Here is a 14,371-nt window from a genome sequence, read left to right as displayed (position 1 = left end):
GATCATAGGGCCACGTGTGGCACGTTATACACTGCTTCCATTCTTTGATAATTGAATAACGACCTTTCATGTTACCTGGGGTATTTTTTGAAGTAAGCTTAGGGAAATGGCCCCAGAGCCACATCCAATGTCCAATACGACAGGCGTCTGGTGGGGCACTTCAAGGCTCTCACAGTCACACTGTAGTATACCTCTAGAGATGCCTTCACAATGGGGCAGCAAAGCTTGTTGTTTCTGTGTGTGAGACAGTTCTTCAGATTTCTGCTTGCAAGTGAATTCGCCAACTATCAATTTGACCAGCTCCTATAGCAAAGTAAGAAAGAAATACATAGAGGAATTTATAAGTGGCGTTCCTTCACAAAGCTGGCATGCATTACTAGCAGTGGCCTAAAAGGGGACAAGCTACCAACATGACATAGCATGAATTCAAACTCTAAGCAGATTACATGCAGGAAGGGAAAAGTAAAAACAAGATCACTCACATTTTTAAGTTCCTACAAACTTTAGAAAAGGTGCACTTGAGAGAATGTGAATCAGATTATCACAGAGTGATATAGCATCTCATATTCTATGTCAAACATTGGTCAACAGGCTTAATTCAATGAAATGACAAGACAGTACAGAAAAGTGCTGAAGAATATATTTTAACTAGAGAATGGAGCCTGTCTGCAAGAAAGCAGATACTGACAGGGAGAATCTCTGGGTTGTTTTTGCTTTTGAACCACCGTTTTATAGACTTATACTGTAAGACCCCTTAATTGTGCCTAATTTACTTACTATAAACGTGTGCTCAAAACGGATATATGTTGCAATATCCTTCACCCATCTTAAAAAACAAGGTCCTCTGCTGCTCAGCTATGCTGAGGCTTTATCTCTTTGCACTTGTGTGTGGTGATGTGTGCAGGCTACGTGCAGAAGACTGATGTATGGCTCAATTTAGCATCTGAACAAGGGCATTGACAGATCGGACAGAGTATTCTGTGTATGGCCTCGTAAGGCCTTATAATTCAGTTGGAAATCGAAAATGAAACATATCCTTTTTTTCTGGCTAAAAGTGTAAATTATGCACCGCTTATACTGTTTTTCGCACTGGCTAAAGTATACCTAAATTGTGAATTTTGATTTACCTGAAGTAAGAAATTAATTGACAGGTCTTTTCTCATGATTTCTGGGTAGCAAACACACATCCACATACTTTATCAGCTAGTGTCGTGAGTGCTGACATTTTACTAATAAATATTTTATATATTTTGTATTCTGAATATGCATAGAAAATGACTTAACATACAAAATAACATGTAACTAGTAAAAGTACCCACTTGAATGGCCACCAATTAATGTAAAATGTTGTATTGAAGGATATATTAACGTTTATTTAGAGTTTACATTAATAATAAAATGGAGTAAAATGTCATACTTGAGATTAAAGGCTATGTATTAGTTTAAATAAACTGTAGGCCTCAAGCTAACAAGGCCTAAGCCTTAGTATTACACTATTGTTTATTAGAAAATGCAATGTAAGAATAAAATATGATCTCATGCTTGCTGAATAATAGAGAAAGTAATTGTTTCAATTTTGAAGGTTGACCGAATCTTACATACAAGGAAATGTTTTTTCTGTCTTCATAAGCAACTGTGTATTAGGTAATGTGTGTAGAAACATGGATGTACAAAAACTGTTACAAATATTAACTTGAGATGTATGAGAAAGTAATGTTCCCAGGAACTAACAATGGATGTACTGACGGAAGGAACGGTAGAACATTAAATGTTGCTTCTTGACAACTCAACGACGTGCGTAAAGGGAGAAGAACCAATCATCAACATGTGAAAGATTGTCTAGTTACATCTCAGATTTAAAATATTAATTTTATTGGACTAATGGCTATTGTATGGTTTTTGGACCACTGACAACATGGGACAACTTTAACTTAACTGCACTGCACTCAGAACTTGTGTAGCCACTCTCATGAGCTCTTCTCTGGGTCACTTCGATACTTTTCTACTCAGGGCTATTCTATTGTTATCTTGGTGCTACATGCGTAAATGATTGTGTTCATTCTTGCGCTCTATGCTTAGAGCTCGATGCGCCTTTACTGCCTGCCTTAGAAACTTCTCTTAAATGGTTCGGAGAGCTTAGAGTCCTTGATTCTGAGCCATTTTCCCACTTCCATGCTCTGTTGCTGATTCTGTCCGAACTGATGTCCGTCAGACAAAGACTAATCACTACTTGCTGATCCATAAAAGGACAGGTATCCTAATCTGCAAAACTCTTTACTACTGATTTGTCTTGTGTTTCTAGGTACCAACTGCTGCTTTTGATAGAGCCATAGTTAGATGTTTTCCAAATTAATGTTGACTAAAACTCTTGCATGAAACCCAACATCCTGATGCTAATCTAATGATATAGAGTCTATTGCCATTCAATTAACTACTGATTTGATGTTGCTCAACTGCTGAATATCTCGATGTATGTTATTTTTATTGCATACTTACTCTTATTGCTGATTTGTACTCTGATCTTAGAAGGACTATTTGTAAATGCCCTAGATAAGTTGAGATTCTTTAGAAGATTCGATCAACCAGTGTTATTCTTGTACTTATATAATGTGGTTTTGAGACTAATTTACCTGATTCTTGCATTGTTAATCTAGGAAAATAAACTTTCTAATTGATACTAAAGGTGTGGTTATTCATGGCCAAAAGGGTCACGGTGTGTGAAATTTACTGTCTCTAAAGATTTTCATTGACTGTTTGTTGATATATATCATATGTACAGACTCAAGCGTGTGAACGTCTCAAACGAGTCCAAAGGTCCATCCTCCCAATACATGCAACCCCTTATCAATTTATTGCAATAAACCAATAAGGTCAGACATGCCAACCGTGTTTATGCACTTTCAAACTAGACATATTTCACTGGGCTAGAAATATTTTGCGCTATCTAGCTGGGCCAAATTAATTATTCTATTAGCCAGCCTGCAATTCAATGCTCTTCTTGAACACACAACCCATTCTGGAAATTAGCTTTCACCTGGCAGTTGAAGAGGAGGGGACAAAATCTCCCTAAGGTAATTAACTGTATGTCCTCGAGAAGCACAAGCTAGAATTTTCCACAAGAGACAAAGGGAGAGCAGTCAGACTTTTTGCCCCAGTCACCACAGGGGACGTTCTTTGAAGCTTGGAGAGAAAAAGCCAGACCTTGGTTCAGGGAAAATGATTTGTTCCAAAGTCTTCTCAAATTGCCATCTTGATTTTTGCAGACTATTGTGCAGGGAGGTTAAATGGTCTAGAGACTGCTGCTTGGAACGGCGAATCAGAGTTGGTTGGTAGAGTTGGTAGGGTGATGTAGTATATTTGAAATGGGTATGAACTCCTATCTTCTAGAACTCTCCACTGCATTGTTATAGCCCCAGCACATGCAAGAAGAAGAAGGAATGACCAACAACAAGAATGAAACACTGTCAGGAGTGGAGGAACACTCTGGCCTTGTACTTCTTGGTCTTTTGTTGGAGTCGGTCTGCACAGCTAGTGGCACTAACTCCTGGGTCTCCTCTCTGGGACAGAAGATGGTGGATGTGCTAGGGATTCTGGGGACAATGAAGGAAGGGAGCTCTTCCGAAGCTCTGTGGATTGGTCTTGGTCATGGTGCCTTATGAGACAGTATCAGAGATTCCTGGGGTGCACACAATCACCCTGCAGGTAGCAGAAGGCCATTGGTGCTTAGGGAGTGTAGGCTAGCAGCATGTTCTGCCTTGAGGTCTTGGGGTGATTGCTGCAAGAGACATCTCAGGTTAGGAGTCAATCAAGGGCAAGACAAACTTCTGCTATTAAGAAGGAAGAAGCAGCTATGACAAGTTGATGTTGCTAAGCATTTGAACGCATCAACAGCATCTCAAATTTAGATAGCTGGGAGGCGTAAATGAGAACTCCCAGTGGATGGACGCTATTGAAGAAAAAGAACACCAGCCCTGTTTCAATTGACATACTGTGGCAAAAGCTATTCATAAAATCTTCGGCCGCTCATGTGTGATAGTGTAAGCTCCCCAATGGAAGCCCAGAAGCATTTGCACCTGCCAAGTCATCCAATCTAGAGCAGGATCTCTGAATAACCCACCCATGAGCGCTGTCACACCATCTCTAGAATTACCCAGTTAAAGGTGGGCTACCACTGTCAAGTTCACACTGTTGGACAGCCCCTGGGTTTGAGCCTAGCGGCCCTGTGAAGAAGGGGACAACAGGCCAAAAAAGCTTGTACATTTCTCAAGTGCTAAAATGGGCTCTTGCTCTCTGGTGTAAGGGTCTGCAGTATGGAAGCCCTGGTATACAAGCAGCAAAAGACCCCACCTGATATCTAGTAACTTATGATTGCCTGCCAAACAGAGCTTATCAACAATGGGCTAGCCTAGATACCAAACCCCAAAGTACCATTCTACATTTCTCGATGGAATCCACATGACAATTTGAATGCTGTGAGAGTAGACCTCACCCATAGAAAGTAACATCTTAACATATTTTTCCCTTTAAAAGAAAAGAACAAACTACCAAGATAACAAAAATATACACAAAGAAAAAGAATGCAGCTGAATACAATAATTATTCAGCTCACTAAAGCTTAAGATGTACGTGTTTTTAAATAAATAAAACTTGTGCACAAGTTAGGTGAGGGGATTCAGAGTCTTAACATCTACAGCTACATTTTCAGCCATATAATTTTACTTCTACATCTGGATCACTCTGCAATGCATCAAGAATTAAGTACAAATTTTCAGTCACATGGTCTCTACTGTTAGAAATGGGGTCTTCGGTTGGCAGTCAGGTTACCCCCTGTCCAAACAAGGACCCTCACTCTAGTCAGGGTAAAAGAGAATCACCATCAGCTAACCCCTGCTGGCCCCCTTGGTGGCTTGGCACAAGCAGGTAGGCTTTACTTCAGAGTGCTAGGTGTAAACTATTTGTACCAACACACAGTAACTTAATGAAAACACTACAAAAGGACACAACACAGGTTTAGAATAATAGGGAATATTTATCTAAACAAAACAAGAACAAAACAACAAAAATCCACAATACACAAGTCAAGTTATCAATTAAAAAACAAATAGAGTCTTCATGTAATTTTAAACACAACGCTAACGCTGTTAGCGTGGAAATGTACCTGGGTGCATCAAAAATAACCCCGCATGGGTGAGTGTGGGTCAAAAAGGGCTTGCGATGAGTTGATTTCACTCACGAGCGAGACCGTGAGTAGTTTCTCCTTCAGTCAAGTCGGCGGGCCTTGTTTCTTCTCTCCGCAGGAGAGCGATGCGTCGATTCGAACCGCACTGTCGGGTCCGCGCAGGCCTTGCGTAATTTTTAAACGCCCAACGATGTTTGCATCGGAAATCCTGCCGCACGATGATCTGAAAACCACACAGCATGGGGTGCAATCTCACCAGCCTCCGTCAGCGATGCTGCGCGTCGTTTCCCCAGCTGCGGGCGTCGATCTTCTGGTCGTGTTGCAACCGAGCGTCGATTTCAGCCGCGAAGCTGGCGGCGCGTCCATTTTTCAGACACAGGTCGGAGTTACGTCAATCTTTCCCTCACACGGCGGTGGGTGCTTGGATTTCTCACTCTTGGCCTGCCAGATTCTCCTTTCAGGGTCCCAGGAACTGGATAGGCTCCACTTGGCAGGGTAGAAGTCTCAGCAGAGACTCCAGGTGCTGGCAGAGAGAAGTCTTTGCTGTTCCTGAGACTTCAAACAACAGGAGGCAAGCTCTAAATCAAGCCCTTGGAGAGTTCTTCACAAGATGAAAGGCAACACAAATTCCAGTATTTGTCCTCTAGCACAGGCAGAAGCAGCAACTGCAGGAGGACTCCACAAAGTACAGTCACAGACAGGGCAGCTCTTGTTCCTCATCTCTTCTCTAGGCAGAGGTTCCTCTTGGTTTCTAGAAGTGTTCTAAAGTCTGTGGTTTTGGGTGCCCTTCTTATACCCATTTTGCACTTTGAAATAGGCCTACTTCAAAGGAAAGTCTCACTTAATCCTGCCTTGCCCAGGCCAGGCCCGAGACACACATCAGGGGGTTGGAGACTGCATTGTGTGAGGGCAGGCACAGCCCTTTCAGGGGTGAGTGACCACTCCTCCCCCTAGCACAGAGGGCTCATCAGGAAATGCAGACTACACCCAAGCTCCCTTTGTGTCACTGTCTAGTGAGTGGTGCAACCAGCCCAACTGTCAAACTGACCCAGACAGGGAATCCACAAACAGGCAGAGTCCCAGAAATGGTATAAGCAAGAACATGCTCACTTTCTAAAAGTGGCATTTTCAAACACACAATCTTAAAATCAACTTTACTAAAAGATGTATTTTCAAATTGAGAGCTCAGAGACCCCAAACTCCACATGTCTATCCGGTCCCAAAGGCAATCTACACTTTAATCATATTTAAAGGTAGCCCCCATGTTAACCTATGAGAGGGACAGGCTTTGCAACAATGAAAAACAAATTTAGCAGTATTTCACTGTCTGGACATATAAAACACATTAATATATGTCCTACCTTCCCCATACACTGCACCCTGTCATTGGGGCTACCTAGGGCCTACCTTAGGGGTGCCTTACATGTAAGAAATGGGAAGGTTTAAGCCTGACAAGTGGGTACACTTGCAAAGTCGAATTTACGGTTTGAAACTGCACACACAGACACTGCAGTGGCAGGTCTGAGACATAATTACAGGGCTACTTATGTGGGTGGCACAGCCAGTGCTGCAGGCCCACTAGAGGCATTTGATTGACAGGCCCATGGCACCTCTAGTGCACTGTACTAGGGACTTACTAGTAAATGAAATATGCCAATTATGGATGAACCAATTACATACACATTTTGTATAGGAGCACTTGCACTTTACAACTGGTTAGCAGTGGTAAAGTGCCCAGAGTAACAAAAACAGCAAAATCAGAGTCCAGCACATATCAATAACCTGGGAAACAGAGGCAAAAAGTTAAGGGAGACAACACCAAGGATGAAAAGTTTAACATCTACACTTAGCATTACTTTATGATTACCCTTATTGCTTGGAGGCACCTACCATTTTCTACACAGAAAAACTTAATTAAGATCATGTTTCGAGTTTCATTGCTCAAGGCCATGACATCTTCAGATTTCAAACTCTTTCCACAGAATATGCACCAGACAAAATTCACAGAATTTGCTTCATGCAATCCTTCAAATGATCTGCAGTTTGACAGCACGCCTGCACACTTGTATAACTACCTTTGGTTTGGCGCACTTAGAAACTCATTTCCGTGTTAAAACCAAGTTATGAACTGCAACCTTCTCACTATCTCATACAGCCAAAGGACTCACTGGATTTTGTTTGTCATAATACCTTGTAAGCCCCACCTCATTCTAATACTTACTGATCAATAATTAGCCTGGGCAAAAAATTGTCACTGGGAGCCTTTTCTTAACAATCTAAGCGTACTGCTTTATTTGTTTATTCAACTGGTATTGATGATGCTAAAGCTTTGCCCAAATGGTGTTAGTATGTGTAAAAAATGACAAAATAAAGTCATGCTATCACAAAATATGCTGCATTATGCTACAAAAATGCCATTTCCTAGTGAATAATTTAGTCAAGACTCCGGCATACTTGGGTTCTCTCCTGTAGCATAAGTGCACTGGCCCTGAGGATGGTACGTCTAAAATAATGTATTAGTTTGTTAGGTGCCAGCGATCCATGTATGCAGCTCTTGATCACCTTGTAGACCCATTCCATTTAGCCTGCAGGTTGTGCCAAGGTGCATCACGTCCAATGGTTCCGCTTTCTCCATTCCACCAAGCCATGCAAAGTGCACTTCATTGTAAGACAAAATAAATAAAGGAACGCTTCTTTCGGAAAATTGACTTGGAGGACACAAGGATTGTGGACAGACACTTTAATTTTATTGTCCACGAAGAGGTGGCTGAAAAAAAGTGCCTAAAAGATAAACCATTCTGCCTCTTTAAATTCTAACTCCTCTGTAAATTATTGGATACCTATTTGCCTGTGAGAAATGAGGTGTTAGCTGGGATGAAGAGCACTTAAGCTAGAAACGTAAAATAGTTCTGACCTGTACAATACATGCCAACCAAGACAGACCTAAATTGAACCTACCGGCCAGTTCCACATTTATTTATTAAATTGCTGAGAAATGGAACCTATTCTTGGCAAATACAAGATATCATAAACTCTTCTGTCAGAAAACGAGTGAAGATCAGTGAAATACATGTTTCGGACCTACACGGGATAAATACTAACCTAAAAACAGGTTTTCAAACAAAACAATTGCTGTGTACATTGAGGCTTATATTCTACTGAGAGCAGCACAGTATATATTTTGCACAAACTATTTTCTTTTCGAAAACACTGCAGAAGACAAACGTTGGCTGTAGGAAGCAGGAGCGGGTCCTCCGTTAGGGCGGGGGAGTATCACCCCCTTCAATCCCTGCCAGCAGCAGAAGCTACAAAACTTTCACAACGAGGGGACAATAAACTATGTTTATTGTCCCCTTGATAAACTATGTTTATTGTCCCCTTGTTGTGAAAGGGGTGGGGCATCTGGGGTGAGGAGCTGTGAGGGGGAGTGCTCAACACTCCCTCTCACTGTGTATGTATGTTTGGCCGGCTGTCTCGGGCCGGCCAAACACACATGCATGGTGGCTCCGAGTATGCCTGGGAGTGCCCAGCTAGGGTGCTCCCAGCCAATCCTGACGCTGCTTTGAGTAGCATTAGGATTGGCCGCAGGGGCAGGCTGTGAGCCTGTGCCTGCATGCAGCCAGCAGGGAAGAGGAGCGCGGTGCGGGAATGCGCCAAAAAGGTTAGTGTTTTTTTTTGTTGTTTTATTTAATTTGATTAAATTTTAGGTTGTCCCCCCTGCCACCCCCTCCTGGCGTGCAGCACCTGTTCCTTTTGCGTGAAAAGAGGCACGACTGGTAAGAAGATGATGTGTGTGTGAAGGAGCTCTGAGAGTCAGTGCACAACCGGGGCCGAAGCAGTGGGCAGAGCATTTCAAGTGCTTAGAGCAGATGTGAATTGGGAACACGTCTGCTCTCTTAAATGGTTATCCTTGACATGTGATGCCAATGTTGGGACTTGATCTCCTGCACCACCTCTGACAAGACAAGCCTGAAGCTGTGAAGTCGCCACATAGCCTGATGGAACGCAATAAAGGAAAGTTCCAACACAGGAACTGCTGAGAACAGAAAAACCAGCGCAACTGGGAGGAGGATGAGGACGTGAGCGACCAGGCTGGAGAACTGTGCCTGTGATGACATAGAACCAATTTAGTTTATTTACACTTAAATAATGTGTTATTCTGGAACTTGCATTCATTCAATCTGGTGTGATTTATACACAGCTTATTGATTATGTACTCTCATTTTGTTGCTTATTAATTTCCACCCTGTTTATATTTAGGTTTAGCAGGCTGAATTATATATTTGATGAATGTTAGTTAGAATTTGTATTATAAGTTAATATGAGTGGGCCAAGGAGCTGCACTCCATCTTGGAATAAATGTTGTATTTGTGCTTGCCATGCATTATACTTTTTGTTTCAGAGTCACCATGGGCACACTTAAAGTGTTATTTTTTGCTAGCTAACATTTTGAAGGTCTTAGTGTAGTCATTAGTTGGGTTAGACCGAAACTTCAACACTTGCGGTGGATGAGAAAGTTGAGGAGGCAAATACTCAGTTGTGTGATATTGTGAAGGCCACAATGGGAGAAGAAGCTGCCATTGCATTATTTGTGATAAGGAGGCTGACACAAAGTACAGCGAGAACAATGGGTTTTGTGTGGTCATGGGCTGGTGGGAACCCTGAAGACTGTATCATTTGGACGAAGTGTTATGTTTTAACTGAGGGAAGGTTGTTACTTATCATCAATTGCCCCTGTCCACCTCTGCAGGAGAAAGTACCTTTCTTCTCATTCTAATTGGAGTCTTAATCTGGTTCTTCTTTTTTTCTATTTTGGTTGGCACCAGCTGCTTCTGACTTTCCCTATCTGCATGCGACCGTAGTTTAGAATTAAGAGTTTCCTTTATGGATACAGGTCTTTGCTTCGATTTGCACATGTTGCCTTTAGTAATGGAATCTCTGCAATAATGATTTAACTGCTTGGATTATATACATGTATGCCCAATCCAGGTGAACATTGATTTTACCTAACTGATTTGACTGGAGAGTGCAACCTTAACAATCTGTTAATAAACTGTTATGGTTTGCAAACTTCTTCTCTCTTTCGTTACAGTGAGGCAAATCTGCTCTGCTGTCACTGCAATTTTAATGTGTTTGTGAATTCAGTCTGTTTGAGACAAAACCCCCTGTGGATGTAATTAGCTGAGTTTCGAGTTTTCACCAAGTTAAGAGCGTAGCAAATACCATCTTTACCTTCTCCGCTATCAACTGTACTCAATAACTCTATTGTGTCAGGAGGAACAAGAACATCCGACCTCCAGAGATGAACTGTAAATGGACTGATCAGACAGATCTGCCTACCATTGCCCTAACACAGAACAAATTAAGCTATCTTTTCTGAGAGATAGGGAAGCCCATTTTGAACCACCTTGTAGGAGGGGGGACAGCACTAGGTTCCAACCCACAATCGGCATAAATTACCAGAAAGGGGAAATACATATAGACTAACAATACCCAATAATCCCCAACATCACACAAAAGAGACCCATGGTCTACCTCCTATACCTGAATAAACACAATTTAAAACATGCACAGTAGTGGAATTCCTACAGCCCGACAAACGGGACATATTGTTTGGGGTCATGAACAAGAAGTTTTCAGGCTTATTTTGGCCTTCGGACAAGAAGGCCCAATCCCCTGAAGCATAAACCCTCTGACACCTAATTTAAAGGACCACACTATAGAGCATGGAAGGGAAATGTCTGCGGTTAAGGTAATATGTGTCAATACATTAATGCTGTTTGAACTTGTATTTATGATTCATTAATGGAAAGCCATTATTTTTTAGGGTGAGTGCTCAAAATAAATGTTGTATGCTTGGACTTCACTACTGACTGTGGTTCAAGTAAAATGAAATATGTAGAAGTGCTCTAAATAAATGTTGTAAGCTCAGACCTCACTACTGACTGTGGTTTAAGTAAAAAAAATGGGAATACACATTTGAAGAGTTGAACAATAAGAGGTTATGTTTAATGCTCCCAGGATGTCCTCTGATTAGATGCAATATTTGCAGATGCTTGAAAGCAAGATTGATGATTTTTTGCTTTCAAAACAAAACATTCACAACAAAAATGCAACTAGAAAAAATATGTTCTGCTAAATTACTGTGAAATTTTTGGTACCATTACTTTGAAGCATCATATAATAAAATGTTTTGATGCATGCTAATATTTCTAAAAAATATTCATAATTGAAAGTCATTGTTACCAGTTTCAAGAAGATTATGGGAAAACATGAATATAAACAAGTATTGGCAAAGCTGATAGGTCCAACTTTGGTTTCTTTTGGTTTTGTCATTGCATGCCTTGTTTTGGTATTGCTTTTGTAAAACGTTATTGTTATTGTTATGAGATGCTCGACCTTCGCCATAGTAACAAATAGTAGCAGAAAGCAAAAATATTTTTTGGTCTCAAAAAGCACACATTGCCACAGTAGTTCCTGGAACTGAACAAAACTACTTTGTGTGCCGATACGCTCCTTGTGAAAGAGGAGATTGCGATCATTCACAATGAAGCCAGCCGACAGATGAATAGAGAGAGAGAGTTGGAATTTTAATTAAAACAAAAGGTTCCTGGTTAATGTTAGACCTAATCAGCGGCCCAATTCTTGAACAAAGTCACAAAACTGCACACATGGTATATGTCTGCATCAGTGCAGATTAATATATTTCATGAATTCAGAAGTTGATCAGGAAATCGTACTACTAGAAAATATTTATGCACTGTATTTTAGCACAGGCAAATATGCATATGTATGTTCGCTCATGTCAAAATCTGGTGTGTGTTTAAGTTCCTTTAACCACTTTTATCCCACTCCTGGAAGAAATTTTACCTCTGAGTATTGTCAGGACTACATTTCCAACATCTGCCAGTATAGGAAATGATTCGAGAAGATCTGGTGAAAAACCCTCAAAACATGCAGTTTAGTATGTTTGCACTGGCTCAAAAGGGCATTCCAACCCTGGAACTATTGCTTACCACTACCTCCAGCCCCGAAGCTAGCTCGGCGGAAAGGTGGCAAAACAAGGAAATTGCTACTGTAGTATTAACTGTCAAATAATCAGAGAGGCTATTATGAGAGCTCTACTACTTGGCATCAAAGGGACAAGTAGATTTTTTACAGGACAAGAAGATTTATAAAGCAACCTGTCCCATCAACAAGTACATATTTTATTAAATTACATACCCCTGAATGGATTTAATTCTTGCAAGTAAGCATTCTCCGCTGTAACGGTGATGGAATATCCACACTGCGAAGAGTGCGGTCCGCCCACTGTATTTAGATGTGGATGAACCTTGGGGTCAATCACAGTGGAGACTACTCTGTCTCTGCTGTGATTAACTGCCTCCGATTGCCCTGGGGAGCAAGGGCTGTCAGAGAAATGACTACATGTCCGCCCACCCAATTTGGATAGGTGGACATGTAATCATTTATTTTACCGTTTCTTACAACAAGGTAAACCTGGTGGTAAGGAGCAGTAAAAATATTTGAATGTTTTCCCAACCTTGGGAGAAGCCTCTCATGACAAAGGAGCACTACATTTTTTCTTTACAAAAAGAAAATCCTGTTACTTTTTTTTTTTTTTTAAAGAAACAAAAGATTACTGTTTGTTATAGCGCTGCCTCCTCTCAAGTTGGCCCTGTAACACACAGTAAAATTCACGGACAGGAACCGCTGTGACGGTGGTTCCTGACGTTACCTTTATAAATCACCGCCTGCTAGGAGGTAATTTATAAATTTGGAGGGCACAGTAGTCTCTGCCTTGAGGAAGTAAAGGCCTCCGCCAGGATAAGGGTGACTGCTCCGTCTGCCAATAATTTAATCAAGCCATCAGTCTATGTGTCCATGGACTACTCTATCAGGACAACAAATGTCAGATATTTGTACTCGTCTCAAGCAAAGGGATATCAGATATGGACTACTACAATGCTTACCACCCTGGATGGTAAAATAAGAGAATACATAAATCTATGGAGATACCAACTTCGCTCTTAAGGGAAAGAACAGTCACAGTTTTATTCATTTAGAGATGCCAGAGAGGCCCAAAGAAAACAACTGAAAAAGAGATGCAAGGCAGGGGGGGCTCAGTTAAGGAAAGTCTAAACCGCATCGTAGATACACTTGCAGCTACTAGAAACAAATCAAGATCCCTGCTGAAAAACAGGAGATGGATGGCAGCTTGCCTAGTGCAGTCACACACTCTGAAACCACCTAGAACAGATAGTTTTATATCTCATAGTAGGTGATCTCAAAAGGCAAAAAACAAAGACATTGGCACAACTTTCATATTAACACCCTCTGAGGTCACCATCTGAGTGCGGTCCTTCTATATTGAAGTGTCCTTTTCTGAATCAGCAAGTACAAATTTGATAAATTAATTATTTTTCGCTATTTGTGCTGTAGTCGTATATACATATCTGATTAATTAACTTTCTACAATAAATTCCTTTGATTACCAGACACACTTGTGCAAAGTTTCTAAATAACCACAATATAACACATACAAGACTTCTTCCTCCAAATCCTCTCAGGCAGAGATGGACGCAAAGCACTCCCACTTACAAACCTAACCTTGAAGGAAGGATGATGTATTCAACACCGATGCCTATGGTAAAGGATACCCCTCTGTTTTTTCTCTTTATTATTAAAGACTGAGACCACATTTCACAGTAGTATGGCACATTAGACCAAAAAGCCCCAATCCATCTACTTATAAGTCCTCACTGTAACAGTACCTAGCTCGAGCCAGACTATGGAGCTCATAGTAGTGAAACTGGTGACTGGAACATCTGGAATGGCCACCGATGCCGTTTTCTACGACATCTGGAGTGGGAAGGAAGATGGACATTAGAATGCACAGCCAGGTGTACGTACAATTGTTTCTTACTTGAACCATTATACACTACAGATTATCATCCCCATCCCCTTCCTCATAACCTCATTGTGCATATGTCCCTTTCTAACATCATGGTCCTCTCCTTATATAACACTTACCATCCCATTATGTATATTATCTAGACAATATATTCACTGATCGTATAGAAGGTGACACATTACTGATTCAATGAAATATACCTTCAACACCAACACATGAGCAAAGACATAACTTTTAGGTTAAATCCCATTCATCACTTAGGCCTGTAGAAGACACAT

General features: G+C 41.1%; 1 protein-coding gene across 3 annotated transcripts in view; it reads right to left on the bottom strand.

Moving 5' to 3' along the window:
* Positions 1-14,371, bottom strand: part of HEMK1 (HemK methyltransferase family member 1) — a 150,992-nt gene that overhangs the window by 33,586 nt on the left and 103,035 nt on the right. For all 3 annotated transcript variants that reach the window (XM_069206767.1, XM_069206766.1, XM_069206765.1), the window contains one exon: positions 76-303. In XM_069206767.1, coding sequence (XP_069062868.1) covers positions 76-303 — 228 coding nt within the window. The remainder of the gene's footprint in view (positions 1-75; positions 304-14,371) is intronic.

Source organism: Pleurodeles waltl, chromosome 9, assembly GCF_031143425.1.
Source record: "Pleurodeles waltl isolate 20211129_DDA chromosome 9, aPleWal1.hap1.20221129, whole genome shotgun sequence".
Classification (NCBI taxonomy): Eukaryota; Metazoa; Chordata; class Amphibia; order Caudata; family Salamandridae; genus Pleurodeles; species Pleurodeles waltl.
The sequence above is the reverse complement of the archived record's forward strand: the minus strand, read 5'-3'. Positions and strand labels throughout refer to the sequence as shown.